Source organism: Schistosoma mansoni, chromosome 6, assembly GCF_000237925.1.
Source record: "Schistosoma mansoni strain Puerto Rico chromosome 6, complete genome".
Lineage (NCBI taxonomy): Eukaryota > Metazoa > Platyhelminthes > Trematoda > Strigeidida > Schistosomatidae > Schistosoma > Schistosoma mansoni.
In genome coordinates this window covers 1,516,647-1,531,246 of record NC_031500.1, presented here as the reverse complement: position 1 = coordinate 1,531,246, position 14,600 = coordinate 1,516,647, and the positions used below count along the sequence as shown (strand labels likewise).

The following is a 14,600-nucleotide window of genomic DNA, read 5'->3' as shown; positions in this document are numbered from 1 at the left end:
AGTTCGTAACAATCATTACTAGCCGACATGTTTAGATCATGTGTCGAAAAATAGTCGAATTTTATATGAACAGGGTAGTATCTTGATTTGTACAGCTACTGTACAGGTCAATGCAAATGAGCTTCACTAAAGTACTTGTTTAAAAGGATTGGTTGTTTCTATACATATGATACCATTGAGGACTAGGTAAAGCTGTTACACAAAACAATCGTGATGAATAGATATCATTTGAAACTGATAAACTGATGGAAACCTTATGTTGAAATCCTCTATGCATCTGCCATCTTAATTGCCTGTTTATGTTACACTATCATTCAGAGAAGAGTTAAGTATCTTGCCTTGAAACAACAACTGAAATTGATTATTGGAAAAACTCACTACCCAACTGAGGTATGAGCTTCCTGAAGTTATTGCGAAGAATTCAGGAAGGCTTTGAAAATGAAAGTCAATGGTCTTTGTTAACTTAATGCTTACCTTCTAGATGACTATGAACACTGAGCTTGTTTTGTTCCAGCAATCCGTTTTTCACTTTATCGAACGACCAAAACACCTAACTTTGTAAGGATACATGAATCGTTAAATACAGTAAAAAAATGTTCCAATTGATGAGATTATGTTTTCGGTTGTTGTTGTTGTTGAACATTGACCAACTGAAGATGAAAGTTCTTGATGTAAATACAGGAATCATTCTTTTTAAGATGTTTGCAGCTTTGTCATTTTTGAACTCAATGCCTAGTTGTTGTTATTTCTTTGGTACAGAACATATGCTTAGTGTGGTGTATGTGGTTTATGCTGACAGATATAAGTAGTGTGTAGCAGTAATTGGAAGTAGAATGTCAGCCAGCAGAAGATTGAATTGAAGAGAATAGGAAAGAAAACAGAGAACAATTAGAATAACAACAGAATTGGAAGAATCATGAAGTATGTAAAGGACAACTGAAGGAAAATGTCTTAGTAATGTCACCGAGTTGTATGATTTTTATACTTTTACAAAAGCACTGTGTAGTTTTCTCCACCAAGTCTTCATTCATTACAATACTCCCAGTCTTCCACTTTTCCTTTCGCCTTCAGGATTCCAAGTGAAGACTTGCCTTGTGACGCACTTGTGTGATTTCCTCAATGTATGTCCTATCCACTTCCAGCGCGTCTTCCTGATTTCTTCCTCCACTGAAATCTGATTTGTTGTCTCCCATAGTAGCTTGTTGTTGATAGTTTCTGACCAACAGATCCGTAGTATCTTGCGCAGACAACTGTTAATAAACACCTGTATATTCTGGATGATAGCTTTCGTAGTTCTCCACGTCTCCGCCCCATACAGTAGAACTGTCTTGATATTTACATTGAAAATTCTGATCTTGTTGTTGGTTGACAACTGTTTTGAGTTCCAAAGCAAACATGATGTATTTGTAGTTAAATAGATGGACAGTATGAAGGTGATATTTCAAAAACTGATTGTTAGAACTAATGAACTTTTTTATCGACCAAACAATAGATGAAGCCCGGTTTCAAAAATTTAACAGACACTAGTAAAAATTCTTCGACGCTATGGTGTTCCTGATAAGATTTCCAACATTATCTAGAACTCATACGACGGACTACAGTGTAAAGTCATGCATGGAGGACAGCTGAGAAATGCATTTTCAGTAGGGACCTATGTTAGACAAGGCTTTCTACCTTCCCCCTTCCTCTTTCTTCTGGTGGTTGACTGGATTATGAAGACCTCGACAACCGAGGAGAAGCACGGAATACAATGGATATTTCAGAATCAATTAGAAGATTTGGACTTCGCAAATGACGTAACTGTCCTATCCCATACACACGAACAAATACAGACGAAGAGAACTAATTTGGCAGTAGCCTCTGCATCAATAGGCCTCAACATACACAAAGGAAAAAGCAAGATTCTCAAATACAACATGGAGAACACTAACCCAGTCACACTTGATGGACAAACTCCAGAAGATGTAGAAATATTCACGTAACTGGGAAGCATCATTGATAAACAAGGAAAATCGGATGTAGATGTCAAGGCAAGGATTGGCAAAGCAAGGACCACTTTTCTACAATTGAAGAACACACGGAACATAAAACAATTGTCAACCAATATCAAAGTGAGAATCTTCAGTGCGAACATCAAGACAGTCCTACTGTATGGAGCTGAAACTTCGAGAACTAATAAAGCCATCACAAAAGAATTACAAGTAATTATAAATAGTTGTCTTCACAAGATGCTCAACAATCACTGGCCGGATACCATCAGAAATAGCTTTCTGTGAGAGAGAAGAGAAACCAGCTTCCAGTTGAAGAGGAAATTAGAAAAGGACGTTGAAGAAGGATAGGATACACATTGAAGACATCATCAAATTGCATCACGAGACAAGCCCTAACTAAGAATCCTGAGAGAAAGTTCCTCTCCAGAAAGCGCGTTCGACAGATATCCGGAATCGGAAGTAGACACGAAAAGGATGAATAGCAAGTGGTAAGGATTATTTAAGACAGAGTTGGATGAAGAATGCTGGTGTGTTGGTCGCAGGACAGATAACGGGGACCAGGCGTAAGTAAGTAAGTAATATAGGAGACATTAGGTGTAAGTAATAACCACATGCTTTTTAAGAATGTTCAATCAAACTACATTGTCTAGGATTCTCAGGCATATTCAGTCGATTAAATGAATGAATATAAGAGCATAATTTGATTTCAATTGTCTAACACTTTATACATATGTCTTCATTGAAAATAATGTTTTTGACTTCATTACTCATACATTAAATGAACAATAAGATAGTCAAAAATGCATGATATCATATATATAATTAACTGTGGTATGTGCTACTGATCTACTATACGGAGCTGAAACGTGGAGAACTACTACATCCATCGTCAAGAAGATACAAGTATTTATAAACAGTTGTCTACACAAAATACTCAACATTCACTGGCCAGATACTATCAGCAACAGCGTTTTATGAGGGGAGGACAAACCAGCTTCCAGCTGAAGAGGAAATTAGGAAAAAATGTTGGAAGTGGATAGGACATACATTAAAGAAATCACCAATGTGCATTACAAGGCAAGCCGTAACTTGGAATCCGGAAGGGAGGCGAAAAAGTGGTATGACAAAGAACACATTACGCCGGGAAATCAAAACAGACTTGAAAAGGATGAATAATAACTGGAAAGAATTGGAAAGGATTGCTCAGAACAGAGTTTGATGGAGAATGCTGGTGAGTGGCCTATGCTCCTCCACGAGGGGTAACAGGCGTAAATAAGTAATGTGCTACTGATATCGACAAATATAAGTAGTATGTATCATCAATCAAAATTGAAATGCCTAAAGATACAAGATTAAAAAAAGATCGGAGAAAACAGAACGAGAACAAAGAATGATTGGTATAGAAACCAAGGAACAATGAAATTTGAGATTTATCTATCAAACTGGTGGTCAGTATTCGATATTATCCTTAAACTTTGTCTATTGTTCGTCCTGATAATCGTTGCTCGATAACGCCCAAACGGTGTATAATTCAGAAGTGTTGATTACGTTTATTATTGAACCATATAAAGATTGCCAAAATTATAGGCATGTTAAGCAAGCATGAAAGAGAAGTGCCGAAAAAGCAAGCGAGTAAGCGTTCGAGTCGTATGAGCGAGCGATTAAGCGAGTACAGTAAACAGGATCACGATGTACGTATATATATACATAGTGAAATGAATGAATCATCGAATCAATTAAGCCATTAATAGTAAGGCTAGCAAAATGTATATATACATAGGCAGTAAACAATCGTCAACCGTACATAATAAAGGTACAATAGTACAGATAGGTTGTTATTGTGTACGAATGACTCTGTCCATTAAATAAGTTAACAAAACAATTGTTTAATCATTATTGTAATATGATTATTGTATATGATTAGAATGTGATATATATTTAATAATGAAATATGTAAACAAACTTTAATCTTGGTAGGCAGAGATGGATAGTGGCTAGCAGTGGAATCCAGTTTCACGCGCGTTTCGTTCTATTTGGGACTCGTCAGCTGGATGTACCTACATCTCAGAGTTGATGTTCACTGTTGAACTCGAACCCAATATCTTCCGCTTCAAACGCCATCGCGTTATCCACTTAGCTACTGAGTCCTGATAACCACTTGCTTGTGCGATGGGGTGAAGCTTAAATTCATTGAGTATTGTTTGTTTGAATCTTCCCATCGATTTGTTAGGACTGCAACTGGTCAGTTTCTAATTGGCATATGTGCATACTGTGAGTATTGCCTCGATATAGCCTTAATTCACAAGCATGGTAAGCAGAGATGGATAGTGGCTAGCAGTGGAATCCAGTTTCACGCGCGTTTCGTCCTATTTGGGACTCGTCAGCTGGACCAACAATACTCAATGAATTTAAACTATAATCTATTAAAGTATACGTCTATTTGTATATTATTGTATTTTCCTAGTTGAAATCATGAGTCAATTGAAGCTAGACCATCATGAAAAACCTGGAAGCACTGCTTTAAGGCCGTTTCGTCCTATTGTAGGACTCTCAGCAGTACGCGTCCACGATCCACGATCATTAGATGAGAATCCAGAACCTATCGGCCTCGCGCGCGGACGCTTAACCTCTAGACCACTGAGCCGGCCAGTATCCAACGGTGTTAATGTCTAACTTCAACCAATCCACGGAATTGAGAAACACATCTACCATTGTCTTCAGTGAGTTACTATCTCACAACAAACCTGGTTGAACGCCATCGGTTACTGCTTCTCACTAGAGCTCCAGGAAATGCCTCTTGAAGCCAGTCACTAGTGAGCATATGGTTATAACCAGAAGGGGTATTTTGTGGAGATTTTGGTAATTTTATATAACTGAATTCATGAATCAATTTTAGCTAGACCACCATGTAAAACGTGAAAGCACTTGACGGCCGTTTTGTTTTATTATGGGACTCCTCATCAGTGCGCGTCCACGGTCCTGCGTCGCATGGTTCGAACCCGAAACTTCCAAAAAACAATAAATACATGAAATTTTTGTACTATATTGAACACTGTGTTGGGAATAACATTCCTACTTACTAGTCTTCTGTCTTCTCTCTTGCGATGTTGCGGATTTAATCGTTCAAGTTGTCAAGGTGTCATGAAAACAACGTCATATAATGAACACTTACATGTCTAACAATGGAACATACAAAATATAATAATAATGTTTCTTATGAGATCTATCACTGCATTGAAAAATTCGATACAGTGACAAATGTCATTTATAGTTGAAATCATGAGCTAGACCACCATGGAAAACCTGGAAGCGCTAGACGGCCGTTTCGTCCTATTATGTGACTCCTTAATTGGTGGACGGTTGCTCAAAATCGTGGATCATTTGAAGTTAGACATTAACACCGTTGGATGCCGGCCAGCTCAGTGGTCTATCGGTTAAGTGCGCCGGAGCGAAGCTGGTGGGTCCTGGATTCGAATCTCGCGGGTGTGGGATCGTGGATGCGTACTGCTGAGGAGTCCTATAATAGAATGAAACGGTCCTAAAGCTGTGCTTCCAGGTTTTCCATGATGGTCTAGCTTCAATTGACTCATGATTTCAACTATGAAAATACTAAATTCTCCACAAAACCCCTTCTGATCTAAAATGTCATTTAGACGTCTGATGGATTTTGAAGTTAACTTTTTTTCAAAACTCTGATGGAACAATGCAAAAATAGTTAATTATTATAAATAATAATCGAATGTCAAAATGTCAATTAACCGGTAGACCACTGTGCCGGCATCCGACGGTGTTAATGTCTAACTTCAACTGATCCACGAAGTTGAGCAACCGTTCACCAATTGTTTTCAGTGAGTTGATATCTCTACAACAGACTTGGTTGAACTCCATTGGTCACTGCTTCCCACTAGAACTCAAGGAAACATTCGGTTAAGTGCTCCGGCGCGAAGCTGGTAGATCCTGGCTTCGAATCTCGCTCGCGAGGCGGGATCGTGGATGCGCACTGCTGGGGAGTCCCATAATAGCACAAAATGTCAATTCTCACATCCAATAAAAGCACTTTATTGTATTGCGATTTGAACGAATCAAATTACAAAGCTGCACCATTTACATTCAATTAAAAAAAATCATTACAGGTGACAAAATGTTTGTTCACTTTCAGTTGGGCACACACACATTCAAAACCAGTTCACCAATCACCAATTGCTAAATTTTTTTATATCCTTCATTTTCGAAAAAAGGGGGTGGTAGGGGATAATATGTGCCGTGATATTACTATCAATCCCCTCTATCTATCTATCTATCTATCTATCTATCTATCTATCTATACATCTCCCCTCATCTCTCTCTCCCTATCTATCTATCTATCTCTCCATCTCTCTCCTCCTATCCATCCAACTATCTATCCACCTCTCTCTCACTCAATGGGTATATATATACGTTAAGAACAGACATATTAGACGAGTATTTCATTCGACATATCCATCTTACAGTTTATCCATAATGATCGAATCTTCAACAACAATCCAAGTTATCTCAGCTGGTCTACCGAGAACTGGAACAAAAAGTTTAAAGAATGCCTTAGAAATTATTTATCATAAACCATGTTATCATATGTTTGAAATTATATTTAATAAACAATCAGACATCATTAAATGGCAAAACCTCATTCATGATAGTCATATGATAACAACACCACCACCACTAACAACAAAAACCATAGCAATATATGATAAATTAAAGGAGTTATTGGATGGTTACATAGCAACTACGGATTTACCAACATGTGGTTTCTATAAAGATTTAATGAATATATATCCTAATGCTAAAGTAATGTTATAATATTTCATATATATATATATATATATATATATATATATGCATTAAACTTTATTATAATTACTGGTTCTGGTTAGCGCTTTTTTAGCGAGTTGGTTTTCTACGGGATAGGATCGCTAACCCCATGCCCAACCCTCTTCCTTTACCCGGGCTTGGGACCGGCAGTAGCCCCCGGAGGCGCTACAGGCCGAGTTATTATAATTACTAGTTATTGATTATATTATAGATCCTGGGTTTGAATCTCGCGGGTGCGGGATCGTTAATGCCCATTGCGCATTGAGGAGTCCCCCAAAAAATAGGACGAAACCTCCGTTCAGTGCTTCGAAGTTTTCGATGGTAGTCGATTGCGCAAAAATCTCAGATTAGTTGAAGTTACACATTAACATCATTGGATGCCGGTTCAGCAATGGAGAGAGGTTAAATGTTTGACCCTGAGATCGAAGGCTCTGGGTTTGAGTCTCACGTACGACATTGTGGATGAGTACGGCTATGGAGTTCGTTATTAGGACGAAACGGTATTTCAAGTATACAACTGCTGTTTAAAATAGATCATGTAACGATGTATTATCTATCTATCTATTTATCTATCTATCTATCTATCTATTTATCTGCCTCCGAATGCCCTGGTATAGCCGAGAGTGGGGAGAGTCCGCTCTCCCTCTCGAAATGCTCTCACATGGCCACCCGTATATAGCCTCAATCAGGGAAGTCCTACTCACTGCCTTCTCGTGTCATTACTGTTGTTTACGTATTTGAGAGGACGGAAAGCGAATGTCCGGTGCTTTAACCGGGTTGGTGGTCACGGAAACGTCACCTAGGGGAGTTGGAAAACCTTGATTTCAAACCAATGGTGCCCATTTGCTTCAGTATCCTGAGGGAACAGATGGCGTATGAATCAATCGTTGGTCACCGGCTACCATGGGACTGCATCTCCTCACGATGCTCCATTGCCTTGTGAATCAGACCTTTAGGTCAAAGGCTCCGGATATGGCCTCCTAAGAAAATCACCTGTTTCGGTTTGTGCACCCGGACAGTATCTCAGCTATCTCATAAATCGAATGATTTAATGTGACGCACATCTATTTCGTACCTCCTTGTACCAATGTATATGTGTTTAAATACATAAATAAATGATGCATCTTCAAAGAGTCATGGATCTTAGCAAACAACTATGATGGTTGATATAGCTATTTTTTTTCTTTTTTTATTGGAGGAATATTCAAATTGATATTTTTAGGTTTGAATAGCATAACTAAATATGACATACAGCCGTCTAACATTTTCTTCAACTAGATCGTTGTTTCATCTATTATATAGTTGAAATCATGAGTCAATTGAAGCTAGACCACCATGGAAAAACCTGGAAGCACTGTATGGCCGTTTCGTCCTATTGTGGGACTCCTCAGCAGTGCGCATCATCTATTAGTCAGTCAGTCAGTTACAACGTAGGACCAGGCACATTTATGCATCGGTCCAAGTTGCCATACCTCGTTAGCACAACAAGATCAACACCGAATTCATAGAAATAGTTAATTTAGTGGTGGTAGTATATTAAAGAAAGGTTGTATATAAGGATATAGTATAGGAAGGAAGAAAGTTATGAAGCAATTTCAATCTCAAGGTTTAAGGGAAGATAAAGAGTGTATACACCTGCGCCATTGTGATCGATTCTGAGCCATGTCACCTAGAGTCTCCAACCATTGGTTACGATAGTCACGCGGACCCCAGCCAAGTAGTCTGCATCTGCCAACATGGCTCAGACTAGAAGTTAGTGACTTCAAGGACTGATGCCACGTTTCGTTTTGGCCGCCCCTAACTCTTTTCCAACCATCCCCTACGCTAGTCAGCATAGCGCGTCGTGGTAATCGGTGTTCAGGCATACGTAACACATGGCCCAACCATCTCAGTCGATGAAGATTCATGACCTCATCAACTGATTTACCATCATTCCCTAATACCCTGTGTCTAACCTCACTATTACTTACCCTATGATCTCAGCATCATCTATTAGACGACTGATTGTTAAACAAAAAGTTCAACTCAACGATGACATTGATTAAACCCTATGGAGTATTCATGAAATGAATTTTGTGTTGGAATTGTTTATTACTTATACTTGCAAAACCAGTTTGACATTGAGATTCCGACGACACAAAGTAAGAACATCGAAATTGGTACAAATGAAGATCCAGAATAACACATGTAAATGAACAATTGTACACCTCGAGGTGTACAGGACAAGCTGTGAACCACATGTGGAGAAATTTGATAACGTCACTTCTACCTGAAGTTTCTGCCGATGATATCGTTCAGAGGGTTTCTTCGATCGTTAGTGGAGTGACAACTACAGGGATGTCTGTGGGTACAGCTTTGACGTCTAGAGGATTTAGGGAGGCTGGTCTTATCACCTGTTCCGTTGTTCTTGTATCTCAGTGACTGGTCATTATGGTTTTATATGTTTCCTTGCCAGTTTCTTCATTGTGTCATGTAGTTGTCTCATATTTCCGTCTCTTTCACGTTTTTCCACTGTCATTATTAGGTCTTACTCGTATTTTCGCTTGTCAGCTCTAATGCTGCTCCTCTTTTTGTTGTTTGCATCTGAGCATTCGGTCTCTGCCTTGACTTTCTCTGTTCGTGTTCGGCTGTTGTTAATGGCTATCTTCTGGCTTTTTTCTTGAATCTTGTCTAGGGTTTCGATTGAGATCCATTCCTCATGACGACGCTTCTCCCGGTCCAGAGCCTACTGATATTTTGGAGTTGAGACTTCTATGATCTCTATCTAGTTGTCCTCCATAATAGTTTCTTCTTCTTTAAGTAGATCTTGTAAGTCTTGGAGCCTGCTGTTGAGAGTTATCTTGAATTTGTTTAGTCTGTCAGTATGTCGAAAGAATGTTGATTGCACCTTTGTAATAATGTTTGTCCCGTTGTCCAGTGCTACTTTAGCTTCATTTTCATCTTGTCAACCGCCACGTAGTGATCTGAAGCTATGTCAGCTCCCCTCACTGTTCCGATGTTTTCTATGGTTCTTCGGAAACTTTTACGATAGATCTGGTTCATTGTCGTGTGATGCAGTGAGACCTATGTAGTTTTGTGGATGCCTATGTGGGCGAATATAACCACAAACATTTTGTTGAATGCCAATAAGTTAGCAAGTTTCTCCCCATTTTCGTTCCTTTAACCCAGTCCATGTCATCCCATGATTTATTGATACTCGTTGTTACCCATTCCAGTTCATAGCGCTGCTCTAATTCCATAGGTCAAGTTGAAGTCGAACGATAAGGACTTTAATCCCTGATATGACATCATTATAATCAGAAGGGGTTTTTTGAAGATTTCAGTATTTTCATAAGTAAAATCATGAGTCAACTGAAGCTAGACTACCATGGGAAACCTGGAAGCACCGCTTTAGGGCCGTTTCGTCCTACTATGGGACTCCTCAGCAGTGTTGTGAGATAACAACTCACTGAAGACAATTGGTGAATGGTTGCTCAAACTTCGTGGATTGGTTGAAGTTAGCCATGAACACCGTTGGATGCCGGTCAGCTCAGTGGTCTAGAGGTTAAGTCCTCTGACGCGTGACTGGTAGGTCCTGGGTTCAAATCTCGCGAGGTGGGATCGTGAACGTGCACTGCTGAGGAGTCTCATAATAGGACGAAACAGCCGTCAAGCGGTGCTAGGTTTTCCATGGTAGTTTAGCTTCAACTGACTCATGATTTCAACTATGGCACCATTACCTTCAAGGTGACTACTAGTCCTTTGCTAACAAGTGCCACCTTTGATCCACCGTTCCCTGTCAAGACTTCCAGTCTCCTGAATTCATTACTAACTTGTACATGTTTTAGTCCATTCATTCAATGTTTCAAATATGAATTAACAAGTAAATATATATATTATTTCTTTTATACCATCTTTCAGGTTCTATTAACAATACGTGATAAATATGATTGGTTACATAGTTTACGTAAAGTAGTATTACCCAAATCAAATGATCCATGGAAATTAAAAATTGAAGAAGGTGATAAAGTCTTAGGACTTAATTCAGATTTCTATAAATTAACTGAAGACTCATTAAAGTTTGCATTTCAAAAAGATGATCTTAATTTTGATGATGATCAAGTACTCCTTGAATGTTATGATGAATATAATAGATTGGTACAAGAAACTGTACCATCAGATCGTCTTCTAGTACTTCGTCTTGGTGATGGTTGGGAACCATTATGTAAGTTTTTGAATGTGGAGATACCCAATGGAATAGATTACCCTTGTGTTAATTCTCATCATCAGATGACACAATTAACAGAACAATTGATTAAATACAAATCGTTAGATGCAATCATACACATGTTCCCCGATTTGATATAAGATAGTCATGGAAACAATATCCAATACATTTAACTTTCATAATCAAATACTGATGTTCATTGATGTTAAATGAAATAAAGTAATTCAATTTGTAAAGGTATTTTGATGATATTTTTTTGTCAGAATGGGGATTTGTGGATTGGTTGAAGTTAGACAATAGTGCTGTTGAATGCTGGCCAGCTCAGTAGTCTATTGGTTAAGTGATCGCGGGCGAAACTGATAGATCATGGATTTGAATCTCGTGAGGCGGGATTGTGGATGCGAACTGCTGAAGAGTCCTATAATAGGACAAAATGGATGTCCAGTGCTTCCAGGTTTTCCATTGTGGTCTATCTTCAACTAACTCATGATCTCAACTCTATAAAATTACTAAAATCTCCATAAAACTCCTTCTGACAATGATCATGTGCTCACTAGTGACTGGTTCCATGATGTATTTCCTGGAGTTCTAGTGAGAAGCAGTAACCGATGGAGTTCAACCAGGTCTGTTTTGAGATAATAACTTACTGAAGACAATGGTGAATGGTTGCTTAATTTCGTAGTAATTATAATAGTTGAATTCATGAGTCTACCGAAGCTAGACCTTCAATGAAAATCTGGAGGGCACCGGAAGTCTGTTTCGTTTGCGTGCGAGACTGAAGGTTCTGTGTTCGTGTCCTGCTTGCGGATAGTGGATAAGCACATCTGAAGAGTCTCATATTAGGATGAATTGGCCATTCATTGTGTTATAGCTTGCAGGGTGGACGCTTTATTCGGATCCTAGCTATTCGGATAACCCCAGGCTAGCACTACTCAGCGACTTGAAAGACCAGAGAGAAGACACGAGTATCAGAGAAGCACTTTACTACAAGGTTCAATTATGTACAGAAAAACAGGGGTTTTATAGTAATTAAAAGACCTTGAGATTCCATAGTAGCAGTATGTTTAACAGCCAATCAGGACCTCATTATTTTAGTAGCATAGCTTCTAACTAATCGCTGATTGGTTGGGCTCTTTATGAGCCTCTCTGGAGGCTCTGATAGAGTTTATTGTAAGCCGACCTAACACCTCCCTTTTTTTTGAAGATTCGAAGATTAGATTCTGATTTTAAAAAAATTATCTGTAGGTTGAAATTCTCCAACATTTCCTCCCCCACGAAATAATGTTGGATCTTCATATCTCCAATTTACAATTAATATGACTTTATTTAGAACACATTTCTCGTATTGAATGCAGAATCCACTAGAAATGAATAGATAATGATGATCGATATTTGATTTTAGGTCATCGGAATTTGGCTTTTCTGAAACATCTCCATCAAATTCATTAAGATTTTCACTGGAGGATATTTGATAGCTAGGGGAATCATCACCTAATGAAATTGCCTTAGGTTTTTGATCAGCATTTGATTCAACCGACTTAGTTTCCTCATCTTCATAAGAATTTTCATCAAAATCATGTGCACCATTCCAGCTTTCTTGGCCGATATAATGTAACCCGTAGTTTAATTTTGACTGAAGTTTGTCTTCAGAAATCGGCGGATTGAGTGGTGCTTCATTAGACTCTGGGCTCAGGGCTTTGTCTACGGAACCTTGTTTTTCTTTGACATCTGATACTGTCACAGTTTCATGTGCATTTAGCAAGATATTGTCTTGCTCTGAACCGGCCAACTTACCCATTTTGCCTTTTCCATCAGATGTGAAGGGAAATGAACCCTCAACTGGGCGTTCTTCTGGGACGGCCATTTTAGCACCATTATTGAAAAACTTGTCCAAGACTGTTTCAAATAGTTGCTGCTGGAAGGCTAGCATCTGTTGTTGCCGGTGCTCTAAGATTATCAGCGCCTGTTCTAAAGAAATCGTCATTTTTTTCTGCTGATAATAATAATAACTCCGAAAATTCACCGGCAATTATTACAGCTTGTTTGATTACCAAATCACGTCTCGGTTGCTGTATTTCTTTTTGCCAGAATCCTCGACGACAATTGTTGTATTTTTGTGTGTACCAAAAACCCCGACAACAATTGTTTTTTTTTTACCGAAATCCCCGTCGCCACTGTTATAACTTGCAGGGTGGACGCTTTATTCGGATCCTAGCTATTCGGATAACCCCAGGCTAGCACTACTCAGCGACTTGAAAGACCAGAGAGAAGACACGAGTATCAGAGAAGCACTTTACTACAAGGTTCAATTATGTACAGAAAAACAGGGGTTTTATAGTAATTAAAAGACCTTGAGATTCCATAGTAGCAGTATGTTTAACAGCCAATCAGGACCTCATTATTTTAGTAGCATAGCTTCTAACTAATCGCTGATTGGTTGGGCTCTTTATGAGCCTCTCTGGAGGCTCTGATAGAGTTTATTGTAAGCCGACCTAACACATTGCTTCCAGGTTTTCAATGGTGGTTTAGATTAAGTATATATTTTCTCCTGAGTTTTGATCAGTTTTAGTTGGCATATATACATCCTTCGTGGATTGACTCGATGTGACTTGTAGTAGAATCCAGGATGCACGTTTCTTTCTGTTTAGGATTTATTACATTGATACATTACTGAACAACACAGAATTGTCATTCACACTGAAAGTTGAACTTAGTAACTTTTGTTTGAAATGTCTAACGTGAGTTCCGATAGCCACTCACTAGTATAAGGGGAATAAATTTTTATTCAATTCGTTATGGTCTTCGTGTTTTCGAGTTGTCAATAATTTTAATAAGAGGACGAAACGCGCGTCCTGGATTCCACTGCTAGCCAACATCCATCTTTGCTTAAAAAGCTTGTGACTTATGGCTATATCGAGGTAATGCGCACAGTATGCACGTATGCCAGTAAGAGAGAGACTGATCAATTGCAGTCCCAAACATCAATCGGAAGATTCAAACAAACAATGCCAAATGAATTCCAACTTCACCTCATTGCACAAGCATATAGCTATCAGGACTCGGTAGCTGAGTGGAAAACGTGATGGCGTTTGAAGCGAACGGTAGTGGGTTGGAGTCCTAGAGTGAACATAAATTCTGTGATGCAGACACATTCCCGCTGACGAGCCCCAAATAAGGCGAAACACGCATCCTCGACTACACTTCTAAGTACATTTCATTTGCATTTATAAAAACATCTTAAAATGTTTGCATATTATTAGTTGTATAACGGATATACATTTTGAAAATCGATCCTATCAGTGCTAGATTCTTCGAATGTAAACACATTAGTTTATCTTCATGATCTAGTCATTAGTATCTTATTGATTTAAATCGAAGCTGGATAGTTTTTCGGATCACAATAGGAACATATAGTTATCCATATCATATGAAATCAACTAAAATATTTCGTTTACATACATAGAATAAAAATGGATTTTATTAAGCGAAGATGGATAGTGGCTAGCAATGGAATCCACGACGCGCGTTTCGTCCTATTTGGGACTCGTCAG

The 14,600-nt window shown here is 38.7% G+C and overlaps 1 protein-coding gene across 1 annotated transcript; it reads left to right on the top strand.

The window, feature by feature from the left end:
• Positions 1–6,491: 6,491 nt before the first annotated feature.
• On the top strand, positions 6,492–11,282 carry Smp_089320 (hypothetical protein; the record flags this gene model as incomplete). The annotated part of the gene is made up of 2 exons (XM_018797903.1): positions 6,492–6,818; positions 10,743–11,282. The coding sequence occupies 2 exons, from the start codon at positions 6,492–6,494 to the stop codon at positions 11,187–11,189; spliced, it is 774 nt and encodes a 257-aa protein (XP_018652899.1). The 3' UTR covers positions 11,190–11,282.
• Positions 11,283–14,600: the final 3,318 nt, after the last annotated feature.